The following is a 27,424-nucleotide window of genomic DNA, read 5'->3' on the forward strand; positions in this document are numbered from 1 at the left end:
TCTGTTTGGGGGCCATCAAATGAAATTTCTGGAACCTTGTCTAATGTTGAGGAATACAATTTTCTTAAACTTGTGCCTACACAAGTTTATGAGAAAAGTTGTCCATATGTCTGTGTTTGGTTTCCCCTAGCATCTAGCCCAGAACCATCTCCTCACTGGCCACCTAGGACTGGGTTTGGAGAATCCGAGGGGCTGGTAGCACACTGCCTGCGCTGCTCCCCTTTGGGAGCCAGGCCCCTATCACGTCTGCTACTTTCCTCTGCTGTTCCTTGCAGCGCCCGTGGCCGGGGATCATTAGCGCAGACCTTCTCAAATGCTAGGGGGCACCAACATCTGCTGCAGGGCCTCGGGGAGCAGGGAGGAGGAGAAAGGGAGTTGCTGTTCACTGAGTATAGAGTTTGCTTCACTGGATGAAAAAGTCCTAGAGATCTGTTGTACAATAACGTTATTATAGTTAATATTCCTGAGCTGTACACTTAAAAATGGTAAAACAGAAAAATATTAAGTTGGATATAAAGCGATACATTTGTCAAAATTCATGGTACTGTACAATAAGATTTGCATATTGTACCAAGTATAATTGTATTTCAATTAAAAGAGTAAACCAACCAACCCCAAACCAGACAAACACTGGTCTCTGCCTTGCCCCCAGAGTTTCTGTGTCTATAGGTCTGGAGGGGGGCCCTAGACTTGAATTTCTATCCAATTCACAGTGATTCTGCTGCTGCAGGTCCGGGGACCACAGTAGACCTAATTTAGAACCTTTCCGTGCTGCCACTCTGCGTTCCTGCAGTACTTTACATGTTTTCTTCTGTCCCTGCTGTAGAGTTCAGGCCCATAACTGCATAATTTATGGGTAAAGCAAGACAGTCTAGCAATTAGTGGCATCAAGTGTAGAGTTCTGAAAGAATCACTGACGTGGTACCATTGACTTGAGTCGTGTGTTTCTTTCTGAATAAAGCCATTTACCATCTGCAGATCAGAAGAAATCCATCACCCAGCACAAAGCATAAATCAATAATAATTTAAACTGTGGATCTAGAAAGCCAGAATTCTAGTCTCAGCATGTACCCGTGCTTATGATAGAAGCAAGTCATAGGTGGTAGAATTCCTTTCAGTTTTTAGGCACAGAATCATTTTATATTGGCTACCGCAACTACATTATTCCTTCATCAGTTTGTTTTTGAAGTGGAGGTGTTTGTAAAATTGTCCTTTGGTGTTTCATCAGGAATTTTAGATTTTGAAAATAATCTCTTCCCACTGAACTTTATAGGACCAAGAAGTTAAGGAAAGATAGGCATGGCAGTAACATTCGAGTGATCCCAGTAAAACTTCAACGTGGGATTTAGAGGAGGGGGGGAGTGCTCCTGCCCAGATCGTTAGAGCCAGCATCATGGCGCCAATGCTGTTCGTACAGGCAAATAACAATTGGTGGAAGGAGTAGAAATGGATTGGGAGGCCATCAAAAGTTAGAGCACCACTCTCCAATCCAACTTGCTGCAGTGAGGACAGTGTTTTCCTTCTATGCTCTCCAATATGGTAGCCACTAGTCTGAATGTGGTTAGTGCTATCAAGGAACAGAATTTTAAATTGTGTTTAATTTTAATTATTTTAAGTAGCTAAGTGTGACTAGCACCTACTGGATTAGACAGGGCAAGTCTAGAGAGTAGGGTGAGAAGTGAGTATGCTGTCCTCAGTCTAGCCTAGAGGAAGTTGAGGAGGGGAGGGGAAGTATGGGTCAGACTGAGGAAGCCCAAAGTACTGGCTGAGTAGACATTTTCGTCTAGGCAGTGGGAAGCAATTGAAGACCTTTTTTTTTTTTTTTTTTTTTTTTGACACAGCCCTCAGGAGATCCTGAGAACATGTGCCTGATTGAAGACTTCTGAACAGAGCAGTGGGTGTCTGGGGAAGAACGCTCTGGTGGTGTGGTACAAGACAGTGTAAGAGAAGGAGTCTGGAGCGGAAGGATGAGCTGGGAGGCTGGCAGGGCCCTACATTTATGTGACCAAAGCCTAGGGTGTGGTAGCAGCAAAGATGAGGAAAGGAAGGGATGGTGGGCCAGGTGGGTCTCTGGATGGGAGGGGTCTGGGAACTTGCAGGTCTCAAGCCTGGGTGACTAGGATGGTGCGCAGAACAGGAAGGGCAGGATGCGGCTGCTGGGCTCCTTTATCGCGTGCAGGCAGGGCTGAAAGGAGGGGAGCAGAGATGAGAACAGCACTTCTCCCAGCTGAATGCCACCTGCCCATGTGTGTCGTCTTAGCTGTTTTCTATTGCCCATCGTGTTTAGTGGAATAATTGGATCTGCAGACAGTTTTGACTGGTCCATTTTGCCTCTCTCTCCACCCCGCTGCCTCTTGTGCTTTCTCTCTCTCTTCCTTACCTGCCGGCTGCCAGCTCCCTGCCTTGCCTCTGATTACTGCACCCCCGCAATAACTCACTGTTTGATCTTCCACATACAGGAACTCAAAACCCAACTACTGTCTGCCCAGCAAGGCTGCAGGGTCCGGGGTGACCCAGGCCATGTCCTACACTGATTGTAATCCTCCTCCGCACCTAACACAGAGCCTTATGTGTATATTTACCCAGTAGAGGAGAAGGAAGGACGTCAAACATTTCACTACCACCCCCCAGTGTGTGTCGGTCTCCCTCACGCTGGACTGTGGCAGGAGTCTTCCAAAACTGCCCTCAGTGCCCGTCCCCCCTGTGTGCAATCATATCGTTGCTTGCTTAACCATTCATCTTCTAGGCCTGAGTTCTATTACCCAGCCACCTCAGAATCTTCAGCAGTTCCTCATTTCCATAGGGGAAAGCCAGCTGTTTATTTCCTTTACTTATGCAACGAATAAGTCAATGTCAGATAGTATTTTTGTTGATAAAGCCACAGCAGCTAGCAAAACATTTTGGTCCTGCTTCCTGTGAGCTGACTTTCTGCAAGGGGGAAGAGATGATAAATACACATATAATACAGTTGAGAGTGATGAGTGCTGCAAGGAAAAGCAGAGCTGAGGAAGGAGCAAACCATGGAGAGGGAGGAGAGGGAGTGGTGCTGGCCTAGATGGTCAAAGGCTGCTGTGGTGAGGGGACATTGGAATTAAGATCTGTGTGAGGCCGGGTGTGGTGGCTCATGCCTGTAATCCCAGCACTTTGGGAGGATGAGACGGGTGGATCAGGAGTTCAAGACCAGCTTGGGCAACATGGTTAAACCCCATCTCTACTAAAAATACAAAAATTAGCCTGGCATGGTGGTATGCACCTGTAATTCCAGCTGCTTGGGAGGCTGAGGCAGGAGAATCACTTAAGCCCAGGAGGGGAGGGTTGCAGTGAGCTGAGACTGCACCACTGCACTCCAGCCTGGGCAACAGAGTGAGACTCTGTCTCGAAATAAAAAATAAATAAGTAAAATAAAATTTAAAAAGATCTGAGTGAAGTAAGGGGGAAGTGGATGAAGAAGACCAATAAGAGCAGGTGCAAAGGCCCTGAGGTAGGCCTCTCCTTCACGTGTTCCAAGAACAGAAGGTGGCTGGGAGGGGTGAGTAGGGTGAACAAGGAGGGGAGTGTGATCAAGCGAAGAGTAGAGAAGTCGTGGGGCAACATCGTGTAGGGCCTCGTGGACTGCAGTCAGGACTTTGACATTTAGTCTGAGTCAAGAGGGGAGGGCTTTCAGCCTAGGAGTTATATGATCAACTTTATGATTTAAGATACCTTTCAGCTACTGTGAGGAGACGTAGACTGGGAGGAGGGGCAGGAGACTGACGGGAAGCTGTTGCAGTAATTAGGAGAGAGAGGTGATGGTGGCTTTGCCAGGGTGGCTGAAGTTGTGAGAAACAATGAGATTCTAGATATAATTTGCAGAAGTTGCTGATGGATGTGATGTGGAGCAGTGCATATGCAAGAAATTAAAGTCAAGAATGGTGCCAAGGCTTTTGGCCAAGTGGTTAGAAAAACAAAGCTGTTATTTACTGAGATGAGGAGGATCATATTTTGGAGCTATTAATTGAAAGGTCTGTTTTAGACACAATAAGTCTGAGATGGCCATTAGGTGATGTGTTTTCACTGCTGTAACAAATGATTATCGACTTATTGATTTAAAACAACACTAATTTATCATCTTACAGTTCCGTGTAAGAATTCAGACACAGGTCTCAGTGGGCTAAAATCAAGGTGCTGGCAGGGCTGCATTTCTTTCTGGAGGCCCTAGGAAAGAATTTGTTTCCTTGGCTTTTCCAGTTTCTAGAGGCTGCCCACATTCCTTGGCTTGTGGCCCCTTTCTTCATCTTCAGAGCCAGGAACGTTGCATCTATATTCCTCTTTCTGACCACAGCCTGGAAAGATTCTCTAAGTTTAGGGATTCATGTTTTTACATCGAGGCCACCTCAGCAATCCAGGTTAATCTCCTCATCTCAAGGTCCTTAACGTAATCACGTGTGTAAAGCTCCCCTTGTCACTTAAAGTGCCATATACACAGGTTCTGGGAATTAGGACGTGGGCAGGGGTCTGCTATCCTGCCCACCTCGGATAGCTAAGGGGGGAGATGTTGAATAGGCCACTGGGTGCACAAAGCTAGAGTTCAGGGGAGAAGGCTGAACTTGAGATACACACTTAGGAAATAAATATTTAGAAATTATTGAAAGCTGTTGGATCAGATGGGCTCTCCAAGGGAATGAGTCCTATTATAAGGCCAAAGCCCTGTGCTTGGCCTCAGCTACACTTCCCTGCAGTAGGGTTCTCTTCATCCCTGACTGGCATCATTTCTGCTGTTGGACTGTCCCCTCTTTCTCTTGGCTGCTTGAAGCGCTCCTCTTTGGTGACACCCCGCCCAGAGTCTGCCTTCTCTGTGTGAGCCCCTCTGATCACCCTGGCCACGCCCTTCCTCCTGGCCTTTGCTATTTGATTTTGTATCATATACCTTTTCATTTATTTTTCTATTTTTGAAGACATTGTTGAGATATAATACACATGCCATACAATTTATCCATTTAAATTGTACCAACCATTTGGTGGATTTTAGTATATTTACAGGTATATGTCACTGTCACCACAGTCAATTTTAGAACGTTTTCATCACCTCAGAAACCCTGGACCCTTTAGCTGTCACCCCCGTTCCGCCCGTCCTCACAGCCCCTACAGCCACTCATCTGTGTTGCCTGTCTTGGATGTCTCATAGACGTGGAATCACAACACATAGCCTTCTGTGACTGGCTGTCCTTTTAAATCTAGATTTTTGTCCTTGCACACTCAAGTTTCCCACACTTTCTTTTTGGTTTTATAAATTCATTCCTTTTAAGAACTTACTGTACATCTGTTGTAAACCGCCCTTTGTGGTGGAATTCTAGAAATGAAGCCCTCAATTAGCTAGGATTCCTCCATCAAAGAGTTCCAATTAAGGTAAGCCAATAACCACATGGCCACTGCGTTCCCCTCCTGAGCCTCTGGCTGATGTTACTAATTGATCACAGCTTTCTTTCTCCTCAGATTTATAGACGGCCTCTACGTCCACCTCCACCCATGGCCCTGAGTAGCCAGCCCTAAATAATCAATTTTCCTTTGCCGAAAGAGGGCTGACATTTCTGGTCCAGTTGGAAAGTGGGTGTGCACTTGCATAAATCCACTTTGCTAAGTGCCAGAATGGGCATGTCCGAAGCACCTAGGGACAGATGGTAGGATTAAGTCTCCACCTCTGTGAAACGTGGTTGAACTAAGTCTCAAATGTTGAGTTGAAACTTACAGTCTGAAACTTACTAGTCTCCAGGGCTAGGAGAAAGAAAGATCCATGTACTCCTTCTCAACCAGAACACCGGCCCGTTGAATGCTGAGACCATATCTTAAGCAAATTTCTAGCTTCTGTATCTAATGTGGTGCTTTGTTACCTGTGATCGTTGGAGGTGGCTGAGGTGATAGTAACCCTTTCAGACTCAGTGCCTGCTTGCCATTAAACCTTCCCTTATGCCTTTATGTCTAAACCCATTGTGTTCTCTCTTATCAGAGCTCCAGGAAGGCTAGAATGGGGTCTTGAAGGAGTTTCTTCCCTACCTTTCCTAGGCCTAGAGAACTTGAGTAGCTGTGGATGGCAGGTTCGAATAACAGGTGTGGATGGCTACTGCTCCTGTCACCTCCAAACCACAGCTGGTCCTCTGGGGTCGGTTGCTGGGATACTATCTGTGATTCACTGCATTTGCTGCTTTGTCTTTGTCTTGCTTAGTTCATACATTTGCATGTGACCTTGATTGAGACATATTTCAAAGTTCTCTGAATCCTAGCGTAGCTCCAGACCAGGGAAGGGATGCTTGCCTTGTGGTCAGGGCCCTGCAGCCCCAAAACCCTCAGTGGGGAAGGCCTAGCAGAGGAGCTTGGGTGGCATCAGTTCAGCTTTGAGAGGGAAGCTGCGGGGGAGAAGGGAGCAGCACAAGTAGGAGGATGCAGGAGCTTTAGCAGCAACCTGAAGTCAACATACCACTGTGTGCCCAGTGCGAACATCACAGGCCTCATCAGAGCATGGCTGTTTACCAAGCACTTCTTGTGTGCCAGCCACTGTGTTCATTGCTTTGCATGCTTTGCCTTGTTGAGACCTAGAGCAGGCCTCTGAGATGTGAGAGGTGGTACCATGTCCATTTTAGAGACAGGGAGACTGAGCCTTACAGGTGGGGCATAGCGTCTTTAGGATTGATCACCAGGACTATCTGCAGCCGGATCTCCACGCTTTTCTTTTATGCATCACTGTCTCCTAAAGCTGTGGTAGTCTCTGACTTCGTGGCCTCTTCCTTATCCTCACTGTGACTTTTATCCCAAATACTCATGAGCTTCCTGTGATCTGTGCTGCTTGTGCAACATCAGAATAGGGGCCATGGAGACCTTGGTCCCACGAGCATAAACAGCTTTGCTTTCAGGGTGTCTTTCAGAGCTCTCGGCCATGTTAGTAATTCAGCGCTGGATTTGGTTTTAAAGTGCTAGCGTTTTGCTCATTGAGATGCTGTAAAGCGCCTGACACAGTGGCACTTAGCAGGCCCTCTGTGTTGTTGGGGCCCTGCCCTTTCCCTGCTTTTCCAGGCAGCAGGGCTGATGCTGAACTTGATTTGCAGCCTCTGGGATTCTGCGCGCTGGCAGTCGGTATTCACGCTGGCACACGCCAAAAGCTCCGCTGCAAAGTTGTTGCCTACCCCTTCATTTGCCGCTGCTTCTTCCCTTTTCTTTTTTGTACTTTCTTTAGGTTTTCTTTGCTATTTCTTGATTTCTGTTTTTTCCTTTCGTTTAAAAATAGACTCTGGTTTCGGATCAGAAATGTAGAAATGAGACAAAGACATGCTGCTATTTCCTGCGAATGCTTCCCTCGAATGTTTTAAAGGAATGCCTGTTGAATCCTCTCCATATCATTGTTCCCTGTTATCTTGGCTGATGACAAATGCCCCCACTCTCTCCCCTCCCAAGAAGTGACCTTCTTCTGCCTTCCAGGGTGTGTTTTATTGAAAACTAACCTTTCTGCAGGTCGGCCCCTTTGCTCAGGAAGCGCATCTGTCCTTCCAGTCTATAAGAGCCAAGTGTGGTAAATGTGTGTGTATGTGTGGTTAGAGCCAGCCAGCCAGCTCATCCCCTGGGAGGCAGCAGGAGGATTGTGATGTCAGTGACGACAAACTCAGCATCTCCAAAAGGCAGCTGGGACCAGCTTGCTGTGTGGACATGCGTGTACTTGTACCTGTCAAGGATAAGATCCAGCTTCTCCGTCGGGTTCCCCTCGCAGTGGCCTCGTTGTTGAATCTACCTCCAAATGGCAAGATAAGGTCCCCTAAATTCGCTGGTGGCCTTTGAGGCACAGTTGGTTGCCTGGCTTTGGAAGTGGCTCCATGTAGAGGATAGTACATGTGCAGGAGCCTTCAACAGCTGCCCTGCAGCAGGGCCGAGGGGCACCAACTATACCAGACACCAGCTGAAGACATGTGTCCACAGCTTCTGTCTTCGGCATGACTTCTGACCAGAGTGGAACATCCACCCGTTCAGCTGAGATACCCTCTACCCAGCAAAGATGGCCTACTTTTGGAGAATTAGACACAGCCACCAAAAAGACACTTCCGGAGGAGAAATCTCACCTGTGCAGTATGTGGGAAGGACAGTAGGTTCATCAGGATCAACCATTTTGCATTCATATGACAAAACTTTCTATCTCTGTGTCCTCAGGGGAGATACTTTTTCCAAGCATGTAGTAGTGAATGCCTTGCCCTTGGTAGTCACGTGATACGAGTTTCTTACTGGAAATGGGGACAAGAAGGCCAAGTGAAATTTCCCGGATTGCTGGCCATCTTTGTATACCCTGGGCTATGCTGATGTAATTGACATATATACGGAGTTGGCCTGGATCTTCAGTTGTGGCTATGCCAGTTTTCATGACCTTTGCCTGTTAGATGGGGTTCTTAAGATATGAAATGTCACTGATTGTGAAGACACACTGTGAGGATTATGTAATGATGGTGATAATTTGGTTAAATATGCTGTACGTATTGGAATGAGAAAATGACTAGAGATGAAAGGGACTAAGTCCTTGGTTTTATGGATGCTGTACTGCAGCACTAACACTATTATTGTTAGAACGGAAGGTCAGGTGCAGTGGTTCATGCCTGTGATCCCAGCACTTTGGGAGGCCAAGATGGGAGGATCACTTGAGGGCCAGGAGTTTGAGACCAACTTTGGCAACATAGCCAGACCCTGTCTCTAATTTAATAAAAAATTAAATTTTTTTAACTGAAAAAAGATCTGAAAAATGGATTCAGGAATTGGTCCTTGGGCACTTGCTCCTCATAGACACTGAGACCCCGTGGTTTCTCTTCTGCAACTCACTGTGTTTCTTGATTTATCCCCTTTGTCTTCTACGTGCCTACTCTTCTAATCTCTCTAGTCCCTAGCTTCTGTGTCTCGACTCCACCCTCTTTATTTTTCTAGAACCCCTTATTTCCTGACAAGCCAGCTTCTGTTGACTCTTTTCCCCTAGCAAACATAAGTATTCTTGCCCCCGTGGCCATTGTTGCATGTTATTGTCTGTTCTGTGTAGTTACGGAATTGAGAAATAATTTGTCTATAAGGGAATGTCATTCCCTGGTTACTTCTTTGCCATGCTGCTGTGTACCTGACAGTTCTCTTTTCTGAGGATATCTGAGCATGGTGCTTTGGGTCTTCTCACCTACTGCCTGCATTTCTGTGACCCTCAGACTACCAAATTTTTTTTTTGACATGGCTAGATTTCCCCATAAAGATACTATCTAGATGTGTTTGGTCTTGTCACTCAGTGCCAAGGTTTTTTGGTATGGCTCAGTTCACCCCAGTGCCTCCTTGCCAAGTTAACAGTGTGTAGGGAAAGTTGCCAGGCTTTAAAAATGATTGAACTGCAATATGCTTGCTGCTAAAAGAGAATTTGATGTTCATTCTCTAGCTGGCTTTATTGTCTGTCGTTGCCATATAGGTTTTCAGGAAGGTTGCAGGTCACTGGAGCTCAGTGGGTGATGTTTTTCTGTTGTAGATATTGTCTGTTTATTGGATACTTATTTACTTGGGCATGAGATGGCTTTAGGAATCCATCTTAATCCTTGCTAGAGTAGACCCTCCTACCCCTGCATGTCTGTGATTCCTGGTTTGGCACAGAAAAGCTCCCTGTCCAAAGGCAAAATGCACCTTTAATGGTTAGGCGATGGAACCATGCCAGCTTCTGCCATGATGTCTCAAATCTAACCAGTAAGGATTCAGTCTTGTGAATTAAGATATTAGGTTATAAGGCCGTGTACAAATAAAGGAGACGCTAGTAGATCAGACTGCTTGTGTTGACCCCCTCTATCTGAAGGCCAGATCTAGGTTGAGAGAGAAGACAGGTCACTAAAGCAGGAAGGATGGGGTGGGGTAGGAGTCCTCCGTCTGAGGAGGGGAAAGCAGGAGTGAAGTGCCAGGAAAGAGAGTACCTTTGGGGACATGGGTGGGGTGAATGAAGCCTGTGACAGGGAAATGAGTGGACTCTGCAGACAAATGTCCATTTCATGGTTTTTCCTGGCACGGACCCAAACTGTAGTTACATTACGTATATGTATTGAATAAAAAGATTGGCATTTCAGTCGTGCTTGAAATTTGCATTTGTATTGAAGAATTAAGATTTTTGTTTAAGAGATGAAAGCAAAGCTAAATGTTTCTCCCACATTGGTGTCCCCATTGAGAAGACTGTTGGACCACACAAACCTAACACACATCACAGTTGTGCCTCCTGGCTTTGGCCTCGGTGGCATAGCCCCATATACCTGCTTCTCCTTATAAATAAGAAGCAGAGGCCTGCGGTTAAGGGCAGGGTAACATCTGTAGATGCTGTGACTGTCTTGGATTAGACCATTCCCAGCCCAAGAGCCCATCTCTCACATGGTCTCAGCCTTTGGTCCTCGAGAGGCCAGAGGTCAGTGAAGGGGCAGAGATCCTTCTAAGAATCCAGGGGGAGCTATGGACCCCTCTTCAGAAAAATGCCCAGACTTACAGTTTTTACATAAAATTTCAAGGATGGGGGTGAATATTTTAAGGGCTGTCCCTGGGGCCCAGGCCAAGAACCCTTGCTCTGGGCACAGGTCACTGTGGGTCACCAGGGAATGTCCCTAAGCCCCAGCCTGCCCGTGAAACTTTTTCCTGCCCATCGAATTTTCACTTATCATTCTCCCCATTTGCTAATAGGCACAGTTGCTTGATTTTTGTAGCACCATATGCCCTGAGGTGCTTGTGTGGTAGAAATATTGAGTCATAATTTCTGTTTTTATTAAAATCCTCATTTTTTCAAAGCCTGCTTCTCTTTAACACATATTTTAATTCCATTTTATCTTCAAGTTTACATACATTTTTGTGACTAGGCTGGCTCATTTGCAAAAATCTCTGGGGGATGGGGGATCTGAAGATTCTTCTGCTTAAGTCTTATAAATTCTCTCAGCATTATGAAACCATTTCTCATGTTCATATTTTTCAGAGATGGGGGAACACTGTTCTGCCATTTTTGATGACCTTGAGACAGTTGTTATTGTTTTATAAGTGAAAATTTGCAGAGATTCAGAGAGGGGAGGCGTGCAGGGACTCCCAGGAGACAAGCGGGACTTTGTAAGAGAAGAGGGGTGTGGATGTGGATAAGCATGGGGACCTGATTATGGAAACCAGCACTTAGAGAGGGTGACAATTATCAGTCTCTTTGAATTCCACATCAGCGTAGTGGAATCAACAAACCCTTGACCATAAAAGGGAAGGAGGTTTTGTGTCTTTAAAACTCCATCAAGACCTGTCTCTTCAAACCCTCCATTCCTTGCAGTGGATGCCTATGTGGGTGCTTTGTGGATGCCAGTAGATTGGCATTTACATTGCCATGGACCTATTTCAGACAGAGTTGACCTGTTGATTACTCCTACCTTTCCATCCATGTACCCCCAAGTTGGACCACAATGGGGGTTGGGAGGATCTTCTCTTTGTGCGGATGGACTGAGCTGCAGTGTGGGTGGATTGAAAGTGTCCTCTAAGATGTTTACTGTCAACATGGTGTATGAAACCAGCTTAACTCTGATTATTTACTTGAGGCTGGGTAAGGGAAGTTTTTACAAATCACATTGGGAGAAAAAGGGCAAATTCTCAGAGGCTGTGGGAGAGAAAACAGTCCTAGGTCCTTGTTTAAGGTTGGGGCGTGGCTTGCTCAGGATTTGTGCCACCAAAGGGCAGTGTGCCAGGCTCCCATGGCCGTCCTTCCCTGGGCAGGACTCCAGGGCCACCAGTCACCCCGGATGACTCAGCTTCTGGGGCACCTGCGCCAGCCTTAATTTCCTCTGCTGCAGCCAGTGTCTTTGAGAGGAATCGTCAGACACAGAGGACGTGCCGTTGATTTACGGTGGGGAAGACTGGAGGGCTTTGTGTTCACATTTATGTGTGTACTTAGTATCACGCGACTGGATCTTGTGGAAGACTTTCTGGCTACTGGAAGTCAGGGACAAGCTGGATTTAATTTTCGAGTAAGGCAGACAGCAGGAGGAGGTGTGGTCCCCGAAGGTCTGTAAACACATCGCACTGAGTGTAGCCGTGAGTGGAAAGATGAGGATTTCCCCTGCACTGGCTTGTGAGCAAATAGGAAATCACAGCTTTAGAAGAATGAATCATTCTTTGCTTCATGAAGTTTATGGCAGCCTCAGTGGAGCAATTGATTTAGTATGCAGTCCATTCTTTGTGAGAACAGCTAATTTCAAGCAGAAAATAATTGCCCACGAAATGGAGCTGCCTTTCCTGTTGAGATGTTTAAGGACTTTGCAGCCCACCCCACCTGTTGGGTATACCGTGGTGGTTGGATTTCACTTGTTTTTGATTGTCCTTTTTCTTCCCAAAGTAGAATGCCCAGGCACTGCCCTCTCCTCCCCCAGCTGGTGCTGGGATGAGAGGAATTCTGCTAATACAGATTACTGCCCACCAGGTCACTGCAGAGGAAGTTGCAGCTGTAGCACCTTTGCCATTGGGAGGGATTTGTGTCTCAGCTCTCTGACTTCCATAGCGTAGACTGGAAATGGAAGCTCACAGGGAGCTGAGACAGCCACCCACTTTGAAACTGACCTGAGATCCAGAAGAGGCAAAAGGGAGGAGAGCCAGGAGGACAGGCTGGTGGAAGGGAGGCCCTGCTAATCTCAGCGTTAGCCATTCAGGCTCGTAGCAGTGGTGGCCTTGGCAACAGCAGCAGTCACGCAGCAGCACGGGGTGTCATGAGGTGAAGCTGGAAGAGACCCTCAGGGCCACTGGCTGTAAGTGCTGGGCTCCTGTGTCCTTCTACCCCTAACTTCCAGTGTAGAATCAGGGTAACTCACAGCTCAGAGACTTCCCTCTGGCTTCGCTTCTCAGGGTTAGCACAGGTAAGGATTCCTCAATTATTTCAGCATAATCTAGCAAAGCAACTTGCCAGTGATGTCAGATAATACCCATTATGAGGTGGCTAGAGAACTGGGCACATAATGAAAGAAAACTTAGCTTTTGGCTGGGGGAATAGCCTGTGGGCTTCACTGAGACCTTCCCAACCATCTCTTTAGAATTGGGATTATTTCGAGCTGATAGAGAACACCTTAGGAGTATGTCTATGGAAAATGTCTATTTACGTTGAAGTTTTAAAAATGCCTACCCCAGGAGGGAAGGAACCACCATTATTACCTCTCTTTGGAATGTTGGAAAGGAATGGTCAGTGTGGGTATGTAAGGCCAGAAAGTTTTAAACACCTTGACCACTAAAATAACCTTTTTATGTTAGAAGTGCCTGTAGATATAAAATGATTCTGTCTAATGAGGTTAGTAAATTGTTCGTTTTTTGCATGAACGTTTGGACAAGTCTGTATCCTTTCATATTTAATTCCTTTGAGCTTCTGAATTTCTGTAGATTATGTCTGACCTGTTATTGATAATTGGAAAGAAATGTATAATGTTCTGTGCAGAGTGCTTTTGCTTATATATAAGCAAGCATCATAAGAACATAGGTAAATGTGGAGTGTGGAATGTGGAGACTTCTTTCAATAGAATGCTGAAGGCAATTTACCTTGTAGCCAGAGTTCTTAACACTTGGATATTGGAAAATTTTATGTGCGGTAATCCCCTTGCCCAGTTTAATAAGTTTCCTGTTTTCTATGTAATGTGAAAAAATGGAATCGAGTGATTGAATTAATAAACTTGCATCGAGGAAAGCAGGGTCTGTTGGCCAGTGTGAATCCCAGTAGTATTATAAAGTTTCAGGAGTTTTGCCTTACATTTTCATTTGGTGCCTTCCTCCCTAAATTAATGCCAATTCTCAGCCTTTTCTTACACCTGATAGAGTGATCCTAATTGATTTGGATAGAAATAGTCTTAGAGCACATTTTTCCATAAATAATTTTAGTTACTCCCTGGATAATCCAACTTTTACTTATAAACAGAAAAATTTATGTTAGATATGAAGTGGCCTGGGTCGTGCAAGTTAACGGGAGTTGAACTTTGGTAAATTCCTACTTGCTAATAGGCAAAAATGAAGGGAACTTATACCCATATACTATAGTTAGTTTCTTAAAGAACAGGGAGCTATTTCGTCAGGGGAAGTCCCTTTGGCTCACTAATCGGGGAAGACGGGAGAGATGAAAGGGGATATGCAGTGTCCAAGGCACAGGGCCGACCCCCAGGGGACTCATCTGCCCCATGGCCAACAGGACTGGGTCACAGAGCAGCTCTCTGCGGGACAGGATTGGGTTTCTTCTGTCATTGCAAAGCATATGAATTCATACACTTTATTTCTAACTTCTGTTGGACCAGCTGGTGATTTTTATTGATTATTTCATTTTAGCCAAACTCAGGCTCTGAATTGGTTTTGTCTGAAGATGAAAAAAGTGACAATGAAGATAAGGAAGAGACGGAATTGGGCGTCATGGAGGATCAGCGTAGTATAATTCTTCATCTCATTTCACAACTCAAACTTGGAATGGATTTGACCAAGGTAGGTTGGCATGTCCCCCTGGATTTGTGGTCCATTGTTGGGGTTCCGTCTCTATCCTCAAGCCTTCTCTATATACATTCTTTTCATTGCGGTGAGATTGGAGAAGTAGAGTGGGGAAAAAGGCCAGCATTGCTTTCAAGTATGGATATTCCAGGTATAATTTGAAAGGACATTTTTGTACACAAATGGTTATCCTCAGGGCTGGGCAGCCTTGCATTTGATTCTCGGGAGGAGGTGCTACTCTACAAGGGCAGGGAGAACATCAGAAAAAGCATATGAGATGGTATGGAAAATTCAAGGTACTATTTGTTTCTTGCTGTGTTCTAGAGATAATTGTAGGTAGCCTATAGAGATGACTATGACACAGCGGCCATAGAGGGAAAAGATGGGGAAGGCAAATGGTGGCGCCGGGAATGAGGCCACTCTGCACACCCAACCTCACGACTGGCTGAGGGCTGTCCTTAGCTGTAACCGCTGGTCCCCAAGGGTAACCTTGTTGGTGATCTGAATCTCATTGCCATAGGTAGAAGTGGAATCAACTCTTCTTGGTGCTGAGTGCAGGCAAGATGCTTCCTGAGGAACCTCACCAAGAGTACCTGTGTCCTCACCACTAATGTCATGGAGAGGGTCCCACATACGTTACCCCTCACCTCTAGTCAGTAGCTTCATTCTGGAGGCAAGCAGGAAAGGCAATTTTGTATGTAGCTGAAAGGTTGTGTGGTGTCACTGGGGCCATTGTTAGGTGATAGAAAGGACCTGGAGTTCGTCCTTCCTGGGTTCCACTCCCAGACAGTTACTCCAGTTGGGAGCCTTCCTGGCATGGTGGCATGAGAATTGCAGGAGGCGTGCAGAGGACCTAACCTGGTGCTGAGCTCCTAGCAAGTGTGTCACCATCTTATCCTTATGAAATGCTATGTTATGTGGTTTGACTGTGGTGGGGTAGAGAAGCAGCTGTCACACAGACAGACAGACATGATCTGTGGGGAGGGTGTGCTGGGGAAGGAAGTTCTAGATTCTGAAGGCCAGCTAGAAAAATGTGGATGTCAGAGCCACTGAAGGCACAGCCTGGGGAACAGCCCTAAGGGCAGTTGGCTTGGTTGGCCACAGTGAAGGCTCTGGATTCCACAATCTCATCTCGGACTAGGCAGGGGGCCAGAGGAGAGAGGGAAGTGGCAGGAGTGTGAGGAATTCTTTGAAGAGGAAGATGACAGAACAGGGTGACTGACCATTTATAGAAGATAGGAGAGAGACTGAGGAGATGGGAGCCTCTCAGATGACAGACAAATCTTTTCTTTGAAGTGTTTTCATGGGTTTGAATGTGAGCGTGTCTGATATTCTGGGAGACTGCACCACTTTAAACAAAACAGTGGGCCCACACAGAGGATGCCAGACATAGAAATTTCCCTCTTCGCCATCCTCCACCCTCTGTGTGGCTGCTTTTGTTTTGCACGCCAAGCTATGACGACCTGTTCTCCATGCTGCTGCCTTCCCTTCATTTCAGTCCTCTAGCTGGATAATGCTCATTGTTTTTCAGCTACAGGAGTCATTTAAATGCCTGACTTTTAAAAGATACCCATGTTTTATTCTTGTGGATTGTGTAGACACCCAGATGGAGCTTGAGTTAAAGTTTGATGAAGTGTGCATGATAATAATGTATACAAGTACGATCTAAAATCACAGTGTTTCCAAACTGGGTCATGAACCATTAGTGGGTTGTGAAACCATTTCTAAAGAATGAAATAAAATACAGAAGAAAATATCAGAGCATTCTGCACATGAAACCTAGTTCTTTTGATACATGTGTACTGGGTCACGATGTAAAATATATTCTCATTGTGGATTTTTTTTAATGTTTATAAAACTCAGACCTAGAATCATGAATGACAGAGGAAAGAGATTGTAAGAGAAATTGAAATTGCCAAGGTCAGATATGGAGAAGCAAGAAAATGCTGAGAGGACTATATTATGGCAAGCTGAGTGTCTGAGCGACTTCACGTTATTCCTGTCTTGGCCTAAAATAAAGAAATATCGCAACTGTGCCTTTCGTGTTTATTATTGTTTTATTAGAATATGATTGTTTTGCATTTTCAGAGCCACAGCCTCTTCCTGAAAGAGCAGACATTGCATTTCTCCCAATACTCAGTTGAGTACCTGAAAGAATAACTTTTCCTGTCTAGAGTTTATTAACTTACTTTACTGGGAAGACTCTGTCATTCAAAAACCAAAGGAAGACTTGACAAACTGAAATACTTGTGAGAGAAAGAGGTAGAACTGTTACTATCCTATGTGGTTTCTTGGCTTCTGTTGCCTTGCATTATAAAAAGGTTGATGAAATTTCCTCTCTCCTTACTGTCCCCTTTTCTCTTCTTGGCACTTGTCCATGTCATTAAGTTAACCCTGTACTAAATAAGCAAGCAGTGGAAGAACTTAGCCAGAATGGAGTATCTGATGAGCAGGCACCCTGGAGAGAGAATCTTCTTCACCTCAAGGATGAAGGTCTAGTCTCTCTCCAAAAACAAGTATACTTCCGTATCCCTGAGGATGTGCCAGTGTTGACACATTTGTGAGTCATGACCAGCCCAACTGGGCACGTAGTGCTGTATCTTGCCATGTTTCACTGTGGTTACCAGACAGGGCCAGGTTCGTGGATGTTTGACCTGTGAGGTTGCTCAGTACCCCATGCTCGGAAGGGCTCCAGGCTTGGATTAATGCCCTGCTATCACTGTCTTGAAATTCTCAATAATTTTCAAATAAGGGGACTTGCGTTTTCACTTTCCACTGTGCCCCACACAGCATGTAGCTTCCTGCCTCCAGAAGCACCCTTGTCTGCCTTCTTTGCTCAGGGTGGCACCATAACCCCAAGTTACTGGTGACTACCACCACTGGATAACCCACTGTATTTCCACATATTGTGGGTAGCCTAGAAAAGAAGAGAGGATGGAGGAACCACAGTGAGGTGGAGGGTCACCAAAGGTCTGGAGTGTTGTGCATGCTGGTGAGTGGCTCCATTGAACCTGGAGTGGGCGTTAGGATCAGATCCTACAGAGCCTATGGGCCATGTGAAGGGGACAAACTTGATCCTGAGGACTATGGGAAGCCTTGGAAAGTTTGAGCAAATGAGCAACATCGTGTGGTGTTAAGGAGATCCTGACATGACTGTTGTGCCAAGTTCCAGGCTCCAAGAAGGGCCCACAAAATGCAGTATTGAGGTTGGAGGCTTAGGACCATTTTTACCTAGTTTTCAGGGATATGAAAGGCAACCATTTGTAATGCGTTCACTCATGTAACATGTATTTATTGAGCACTGCACATGCTAGATACTGTTTTAGACAGTGGGATTGCAGCAGAGTATTCAGAATCCATGCCCTGATGGGGCCTGAGTGATGATGGAAGGAAACAGACAAGAAACAAGTGAGAGAGAGGGAAGGAAGGACGAAAAGAAAAGGAGATGGAGATGAAGTATAATGAAGAGAAATAGAGCATGTTAGGGAGGATAGCTGGTGGTGGGATGGGAGTCCCTCTTAGGTAAACTGGTCGGGGTGGCTAGGTAACATTTGAGTGGAGACCAGATTTAAATGAGGGAGACAGCCGTGTGAGCATCTACGGAAGAGTGTTCTGGTCAGAGGGGATGGGGGTGAAAAAGGCCCAAGATGGATCTTGTTTGGCATGTGGGCATGAGGCCAATGTGGATGGATCAGAGTGAACTGAGTGGAATTGGCAGGAGAGTAAGTTGGTGAGACAGCAGGTCATAGGGCCGTTTAGGATATTGTGAGGGCTCAGGATGTTGTTTTGAGTGATATGGGCGGCCCCTGGAGGGTTTTGAGCAAGGGAATATGTGATCTTACTTGTATTTTTGTTTTATTTTTATTTTATATTTTTGAGATGTATTCTCGCTCTATCACCCAGGCTGGAGGACAATGGTGCCATCTTGGCTCACTGCAACCTCCACCTCCTGGGTTCAAGTGATTCTCCTGCCTCAGCCTTCCGAGTAGCTGGGATCACAGGTGTGTGCCACCATGCCCAACTGTTTTTTTGTATTTTAAGTAGATACGGTGTTTTACCATGTTGCCCAGGCTGGTCTCGAGCTCCTGGCCTTAAGTGATCCACCTGCCTTGGCCTTCCAAAGTGCTGGGATTATAGACATGAGCCACCATGCCTGCTTGCTTGTATTTTTAAAGGGTAATTTTGACTCTGCTGTGAAAAATAGACTGAGGCGGGGTGACTGGGGTGTGAAGAGCAGCGGTCAGGGTAGAAGAGGAAGCTGGCCGGGCGCGGTGACTCACGCTTGTAATCCCAGCACTTTGGGAGGCTTAGGAGGGTGGATCACAAGGTTAGGAGTTTGAATCCAACCTGGCCAACATAGTGAAACCCTGTCTCTACTAAAAATACAAAAAATTAGCTGGGTGTGGTGGTGGGCACCTGTAATCCCAGCTACTCGGGAGGCTGAGGCAGGAAAATTGCTTGAACCCGGGGGGTGGAGGTTGCAGTGAGCCGAGATCATGCCATTGCACTCCAGCCTGGGCGACAGTGCGAGACTCCATCTCAAAAAAAAGGAGGGAGCTACTATAGTAACCTAGGTGAGGTGCTGGTGGCACAGTGCTGGTGGCTGATTCTGGATGTGCATAGAAGATACTGCCAACAGGATTTGCATATGATGTGCAGTATGAGAGAAAGAGAGGAATAAAAGATGACTCTAAAGTTTTAGCCTGAACAGCTAGAATAATTATTATTATTAATTGCTATTTGTTTTATTATTTTTTATTTTTTGTTTTATTGTGTTTTTAAATTTTGTTTTATTCTTTTATTTCTGGCCTGAACAGCTAGAATAATAATTATTATTAATTGCCATTTGTTTTATTGTTTTATTGTTAATTGCCATTTATTATTAGTTGCCATTTGTTTCAGTTATCTATTGCTGGTAACTAACCACCCCCAAATTTTTTTTATTCATGGTTATGCAATCTGGAATGGGCTCAGCAGGGCAGCTCTTATGCTGGTCTTGCCAGTGGTCACTCATGCCTGTTGTTCGCTGGTGAGTTGGACTTGGCCGGAAGAGCTGGGCTCTTCTTTCTTCGTGAAGTCTTAGGACCTTTCTCTCTTCATGTGTTCTTCCCACATGGTTTCTCCAACTGGGTTGCCAGACTTCTTAAATGGCAGCTCAAGGCTTCTAAGATGGCAAAAGTGGAAGCTGATAAGCCTTCCTAAGACTTAGGCCCCAAACTGGCACAAGATAACTTCTATTTTATTGATTAAAGTAAGTCACACATCCAGGCCAGATTGAAGGAGGACTATGCAAAAGTGTAAATTCCAGGAGGTGTGGTTTATTGAAAGTCACCAATGTAACAGATTACCACTCCATTTTATGGAGGAGAAGGAGACTAGGGAAGAACAGGTTGGAGATGTTGGGGCTATCACAAATCCAGTCTTGGATCTGATTAGATCTGAGATATTCATCCGCTAGGCATTCAAGAGGACATGTAGGCATTTGGATATATACAAATCTGGAGTTCATGAGTGAGGCTCAGGTACAAGTTTGAGAGGAAACAATGTATAGATGGTGTTCAAAGCCATGAGGCTAGATGAGTTTCTCTAGAGAATGAGTAGAGACATGGGGAAAAATATCCAATTACAGGGTCCTGGGATATTCCAACATGGAGGGGTCAGGGAGATGGGAAGAATCTAGCAAAGGAGATTAAGAAGGTTCAGCCAGTGAAGTAAGATAGAAGTCAGAGGAGTGTGATGTTGTGGAAGCCGCGTGAAGAGAGAGTATCAAGAAGAAAGAATTGATCAGCTGTATTAAATTGCTGCTGATGGGTCCAGAAAGCTGGGGCCTGCAAATGGACCCTTGTATTTGGCTTTGCCAAAGTCTAATTGGAGTGCATTCAAGGGAGAATGGGAAAAAATGTGGTATAAAGACAGGGAATAAAGATAGCTCTTTAAAGGAACTTTGATATTAAGGGAACAGAAAATTGGGTGGAAACTGTAAGAGTATCTGAAATTAAGGGAGATTTGGTTTCTTAAGATGCTTGAATGCTGATGGGATTAAGAGAGGAAAAAATGCTGCAGGAGAGAGGAAGCAGATGAGTGCGGGAATTTGAGGAGGTGAGAGGGCATGGGATCCAGTGCATGGAAGGGGAGTTGGCCAGAGATAGGATAATCCATCCATTGCAGCAGGGAGGCAGGCAGAGAGAGACACCAGAAGATGGCAGGAGACCTTCGTGGTTAAGCACATGGCTCTGGGCCAGACTCCCTGGGCTGGCATCTCACTGAGTTCCTGTCTATGTATTACCTTGCATCTGAGTGCCTCTGTTTTCTCACCTTTAAAAGGGGGTTGATAATCGTACCTTCCTCATAGGGCCACTCTGTATGTATACATAGTGATGTGTGAAGGACTCAGAGCAGTGCCTGGCACAGAGTGCATGCTGTGTTTGCTGTTATCATTATCAAGTGAACTTTCCGGACTGCTTCAGTTTTCCCAGTGAGAAAAGCAGGAAAGTGACCAGCTGGGAGTGAAAAAGAGCAAAGAATTATTAGAGGTTTGAGAAGGGAGAAGACAGGAAATAAGTGGTTGGGGAGACGAAGCAGGTAGGAGGATTGTCACACACCACCAGGGGGCCACTTAAGGTTTTGAGGTTGTGAATTTAAACTCAGAGTCTGCATGTTGTCTCTGTTTCTCTAAGAAAGTTGAGCTGCCAGAATGAGATATACAGAATGTGAGGGGCTGGATTAAACAGAGTTAAGGTTTTCTCGGTTAGTTGCCTGGATGGAGGGAGAGAGTAGCATTGTGGCTTGAGGCAGATCAAAGGGAGTAAGTATAGGGTTGGGCCAGATACTCTACTGGGAGTGGAGGGAAGTGAGACCACAGGGGGGAGGTGGACAGTACAAGGTCAATGGGTCAAAGGTGCTGGTAGGACTAGAGACTGGATGGGGTGAATGGGACATATGGGGCAATAGCAGAGAGAGGGATGCTTGAACTTGAGCTTATGGGTGGTAGTTAAAGATAATGGCAGCCTAGGATGTGTGTGTCTGTTTGTAACCCTGTATGGATTTCTCAGAGGATGTAGTCTGAACTCCAATGTTATAGATATAGAAAAATATCGAACAGTGTATTTTGAATCCTTTCAGAGAGCACAGCTGGCTTCAGAGAATAGGTAGGAGGTTGGGGATGGAGATTGTGGCCAAAACTAGTGGATTGAGCTGTGCTCTGGTGATGAGGTCCCTAGCCTAAAGATACCCAATTCATAGCTCATCAGTCAAGAACACGTGAGACAAGATTCATGGTTGGAGGCCGGGCACGGTGGCTCATGCCTGTAATTCCAGCACTTTGGGAGGTCGAGGTGGGCGGATCACCTGAGGTTGGGAGTTCGAGACTAGCCTGACCAACATGGAGAAACCCCGTCTCTACTAAAAATACAAAATTAGCTGGGTGTAGTAGCACACGCTTATAATCCCAGCTCCCCGGGAGGCTGAGGCAGGAGAATCGCTTGAACCCGGGAGGTAGAGGTTGCAGTGAACCGAGACTGTGCCATTGCACTCCAGCCTGGGCAACAAGAGCGAAGGTTCGTCTCAAAAAAAAAAAAAAAAAAAAAAAAGATTCATGTTTTGAAAGAGAAGCTTGCTGAGATAATTTTCTATGACTCTTAAATAATTTTTTAAGTTGTTACTAATCAAAGAAACAAATGACCTTATTTTAGACCTTCTAAATCCGCAACAAAATAGTAGATACATATTTAGCGTATACAGGGTAAAAATGATGCCCCAACTCCTTGCTGATAGCATTATAAATTGATTGCATTTTTAGAAAGCATTGACTGCATGTGTCAAAAATCATAGCAATGTTCACTGAAACTTCTTTAAAAATTAAAATAATTTTAAAATTAAATGTTGAATGGATACAAAAGAATATAAAATATATGGATAATATAGGGCAGGGGTCAGCAAACCTTTTTTTTTTTTTTTTTTGAAACAGAGTGTTGCTCTGTCACCCAGACTGGAGTGCAGTGGCGTGATCTCGGCTAACTCCAACCTCGGCCTCCCAAGTTCAAGTGATTCTCCTGCCTCAGCTTCCTGAGTAGATGGGATCACAGGTGCACACCACCATGCCAAGCTAATTTTTGTATTTTTAGTAGAGATGGGGTTTCACCATATTGACCAGGCTGGTCTTGAACTCCCAACCTCAGGTGATCTGCCCACCTCGACCTCCCAAAGTGCTGGAATTACGGGCAAGAGCCATTGCACACAGCCAGCAACCATTTTCTGTAAAAGGTCAGACAGGTGGCTCACATCCGTAATCCCAGTGGTTTTGGATGCTGAGGCAGAAGGATCGCTTGAGGCCAGGAGTTTGAGACCAGCTTGAGCAACCTAGCAAGACCTTGTCTCTACCAAAACTACTTTAAAATTAGCCAGGTGTGGTAACACATACCTATAGTCCCAGCTACTGGGGAGGCTGAGGCAGAAGGATCACTTAAGCCTAGAATTTTGAGGCTGCAGTGAGCTATGATCATACCGCTGCACTCCAGTCTGGGCAACAGAGCAACACATTGTTTTAAAAAATTTTGTATTTAATTAAATAAAAGACCAGATAACAAGTGTTTTTGGCTTTGTAGAACATGGTCTATCTACTGCAACCATTCAACTCTGCCATTTGACTACAAAGGCAGCTGTAGATAATGCAGAAATGAATGGTTATAGTTTGTTCCAGTAAAACTGGTTGTCAAAGCAAGTGGAGATTTGGCCCATGGCTTATATTTGTCGACCCCTGGTATATAGAATCACACTACAGCGGACATCATGTACTCACCACGGGTTTACCGAAAGTGACATCGTTACCTGTGTACGTTTCAATGGATATATAACATTCTACCATATGGCTGCATTATCATTTACTTTCCCAACAAATAGTCTGTGGTTGGTCACGTTGTCTCTTTTTGGCTTCTTGATGTTATAGGTAATGATATAGTGAACATCTTCTTGGTCATACAGACTTTTTCCTTTGATTGAATTATTTCATTAGGCCCGATTTCTAGCATCAATCACAATATGCAAAGATTAACATTGTGGTGCTTGAGCTCCTTTGTGTAAAAGGGAAATTTTAATGAAAAGGGTCAGCAGGCCAGTGTTTATCCTGGGAATGAACCCCTCAAGGCAGAGATGTGGACCTCAGGGATCTCTGGTCTCCCTGGTCCTGCTTCCACTTCTCTTGCCAGATCCCTCCAGCTGTTCTTCTCCCTGAATCTGGTTTTCAGTATACTGTCAAGCAAAGCCTGTTCTCTCTCCCAAGTGTTTGCCTTTTAATAGAAGACAGAGTGGAGACCTGGCTTCCCTAAGCTTGTCTGTGTAAATCTGTTTCATGAGGGGATGCAGTTTGTGCGATCTCCATGCTCCCTTTCTGTCCTGTTGGCAGCAGCTCATCAATCCACACTTCTAGAAAGAGTGACAGTCACGATAGTCTTCAGGCCCCTTGGGGGTGTTGAGCGACCCAGCATGGGCCTTGGCCAAGCAGCATTGATTCTCATTCCAGCTCTCCACTGACTTAGCCATTGTAAATTGCAAAACCTCTCTGGACGCTAGTTTCCTCATCTGTAAAATGGAATAGTCGTACCTGCTTACAGGCATCTAAGAAGGTTACACAAGATAATGAGTGCTGTGCCCTGGCTTGAGCTCTAAGAACAGTTTAAGTCTGCAATATTTCAAATATTCTCACGGCAATGTTTTTGTCTTATACAATTATTTCTCCTTTTTCTCTGAGCAGGTGACGGATTGTTTATAGAAGTATCAGAGTTGGTCCTGGGGTTGCTCTGGGCATTGTGAGTCATTTTAGCTTTCAGCATTGTCACTGAAATATTAGGTGACAAGGTTGTGTCTAATTTCTGTTGCTCGTATCTTCCCTGGTCTCCAAATGAGGTTACTGTTTCCTGATCACAGGGGTCTATAATCTGAGCCTGCCTAGAATGAGCATTTCCTGGATGCTAGGTAGGCACTGGACGGATTTAATACTGCCATTTGATACTCACAATCAGCCTAGAAGGTTGGTATTTTTATTTTCTCCATTTTACAACTGAGGAATTGAGTCCTGGGGAGAAGAATTTGCCACGTACACATGGCTAGTCACTGCTAAGGGATGACGTTCTGCTCCCAACAGAGCTGGTGTCTGGGACTCTGGAACACACACGCGTTAACTTCAGCAGATATCTTTCTATGTAGTAAATATCTTCTTGGAAAAAGTAAAATTTTATTTCAAACTCTTCCCATCTAACAAAAATTTTAATGAATGCTGTTCATAATGCTTCAGGCACCATGAAATGGGTGTGAAGGGAGCTGGCAGGTTAAGGAAACCCAGGGAAAAGGTTGGCTAAGTCAAGAAACCTTTTGCAGTGTGAATTATCTGCCCTTTATTTTGTAAAATTGGATTTCCGTGCATTTCTCCTGGTTTTCTCAAAACAGGACATAAATGAACCTTTGTGGTGGTCGAGGCCTCTCTGCTTGCTTGTTTGCACTGGGTGTGTTTGCCCATCTAAGGGTAAAACAGGAAGATGACTTCCGAGGTTATGAAGTGATGGTTCTTTTTTCTTTCTTTTCTTTTTCTTTAAAAAGATAAGGTCTTGCTCTGTCGCTCAAGCTGGTGTACAGTGGTGCAATCATAGCTCACTGCAGCCGGAAAATCCTGGGCTCAAGCGATCCTCCTGCCTCAGCCTACAAATGGCTAGGTCTGCAGTAAGACTACGGGTATGCACCACCACACGTGGCTAATTTAAAAACATTTTTTTGTGTAGAGACAAGGTCTTGCAGCCAGGTTGGTCTTGAACTCCAGGGCTGAAGCAATCCTCCCACCTCAGCCTCTGAAAGTGCTGGGATCACGGGTCTGAACCACTGCACCCAGGCAACTGGTGTTTCTTTGAAGAAAATTGCACCTACTCTTGGCCTTCTATTTGCAGAGGCCAGCTGTGCTCCCTGTTGTGGGGAGGGGACTATCCCTCTTTCCAGGTGTCCTGTGCCTTCCCCTATGGTGATTGTTTATTTCAGATTTCTAAGAGCCTGAGAGCCCAACCTGAAGATTATTTACTTCTAGATTGATGCCACTTTAAATGTAATTAATTGTTCTCTGAGTCCCTAGTGCAGATCCTCTCTTTTTTTCCCTCCCCCCAAATAGTTCATTGTCTTAATTATGTTAATGGAAGAAAAGGCAGTCTTTATTGATGGCTTGGTAAATCCATAGCAGTGATTTCAGGTCATTTGGATGCCATCAGTCTGAACAACTGGGCCATCACTCACCCTCTGTCGGAGGCAGACAGCCCAATTAGTACTCACCACTCCTTGGGTCTGTATCCCTGGTGTCCACTGTCCAAGAAATGGATGATTAAATTACTTATTTGCAAACACACCAAAAAAAAAAAAAAAAAAAAGAAAAAGAAAAAGGAGAGGGTGCCCAGGAGATTGTAGGACAGGAAGAAATCAGACCAGACTAGGAAGTCTGTTTTAATGAAAAGTATGACATCTTGTCCAGAGTGTTCAGTTCATGGTTTTGAAGTTGATCTGGTGTTCTGTACAAACTCCAGTGAAACACACAACAGAAGATGAAAGAGGAAATAGTAATTCTGCTCCCAACCCATTCTGCTCCATCTCTCCAGGTATTCTTTTTTTTTCGTGCTCTGACAAAGCCACATCATTTCAAAGTACAGAATACATGCCTAGTAGGTTGGACTTGATGTTGGCTGTGAGCCCATATTCCCTCAGTCTGCAATTTTGGGAAGGTTGTCTTTGAAAATTATTATGTTCTCAGGTATTGCATCCCCAGTAGAACCTTTTTTCTTTTTCCTCCAACTTTTTTATTTTGAACATTTTCCAATCTACAGTAAAGTTACTAGAATAGCAAAATGGACTCTCGTATTAGTTCTTGCATTGCTATAAAGAACTACCTGAAACTGGGTAATTTATCAAGAAAAGAGGTTTAATTGATTCACAGTTTTGCAGACTGTACAGGTTCTGGGGAGGCCTCAGGAAACTTACAATCATGGCAGAAAGCGAAGGGGAAGCTCTCAACATCTTACATGGCCAGAGCAGGAGAAAGAGAGCAAAGCAGGAGGTGCTATATACTTTTAAACAACCAGATCTCATGAGAACTCACTATCATGAGAACAGCAAGGGGAAGTGTGCCCCCATTATCCAGTCACCTCCCATCAGGCCCCATCTCCAACACTGGGGATTACAATTTGACATGAGATTTGGGTGGGGACACAAATCCAAACCATATCAACTCCCATAATATTCTTTACCTTTTTTGGCCAATTACTAACATTTTGTGCTTTGCATTTCTTCTCCCTTCTTCCCTCTCTGCCAGCCTCTCTCCTCCACTCCTCCCTCCTTCCTTCTTCCATTTTTCTCTCTAGCTCTCAAGCTCTCTCCCTCCAGAACTTTATCCATACACATGCATGTACATATGTGTGTTACACATTGTGTTAGTCCATTTTCATGCTGCTGATAAAAGACATACCCGAGACTGGGAAGAAAAAGAGGTTTAACAAACTTAACAGTTCCAAATGGCTGGGGAGGCCTCCCAATCGTGGCAGAAGGCAAGGAGGAGCATCATGTCTTACATGGATGGCAGCAGGCAAAGAGAGAACTTGTTCAGGGAAACTCCTCTTTATAAAACCACCAGATCTCATGAGATTTACTCGCTATTAATGAGAACAGCATAAGAAAGACCCACCCCCATGATTCAATTACCTCCCACTGGGTCCCTCCCATGACACGTGGGAATTGTGGGAGTTACAATTCAAAATGAAATTTGGGTGGGGACACAGCCAAACTATATTGTACATGTATGTTTATTTTTCGATTAACCATTTTAGAGTATGTTGCAGACATCATGACAGTTCTTCCCTACCCCTTTAGTGAGTATCTTTTAAGACTAAGGACATTATAGTATACATTTGTCACATTGGGAAATGTAACATTGAGGCAA

The 27,424-nt window shown here is 45.0% G+C and overlaps 1 protein-coding gene across 4 annotated transcripts in view; it reads left to right on the forward strand.

Annotated features, from left to right (window-relative positions):
* The window catches only part of OSBPL10 (oxysterol binding protein like 10), a 326,237-nt gene that overhangs the window by 272,400 nt on the left and 26,413 nt on the right, over positions 1–27,424 (forward strand). For all 4 annotated transcript variants that reach the window (XM_015132398.3, XM_015132400.3, XM_015132397.3 and 1 more), the window contains one exon: positions 14,314–14,463. In XM_015132398.3, the coding sequence (XP_014987884.3) occupies positions 14,314–14,463 (150 nt within the window). The remainder of the gene's footprint in view (positions 1–14,313; positions 14,464–27,424) is intronic.

Source organism: Macaca mulatta, chromosome 2 (assembly GCF_049350105.2).
Source record: "Macaca mulatta isolate MMU2019108-1 chromosome 2, T2T-MMU8v2.0, whole genome shotgun sequence".
Taxonomy (NCBI): Eukaryota; Metazoa; Chordata; class Mammalia; order Primates; family Cercopithecidae; genus Macaca; species Macaca mulatta.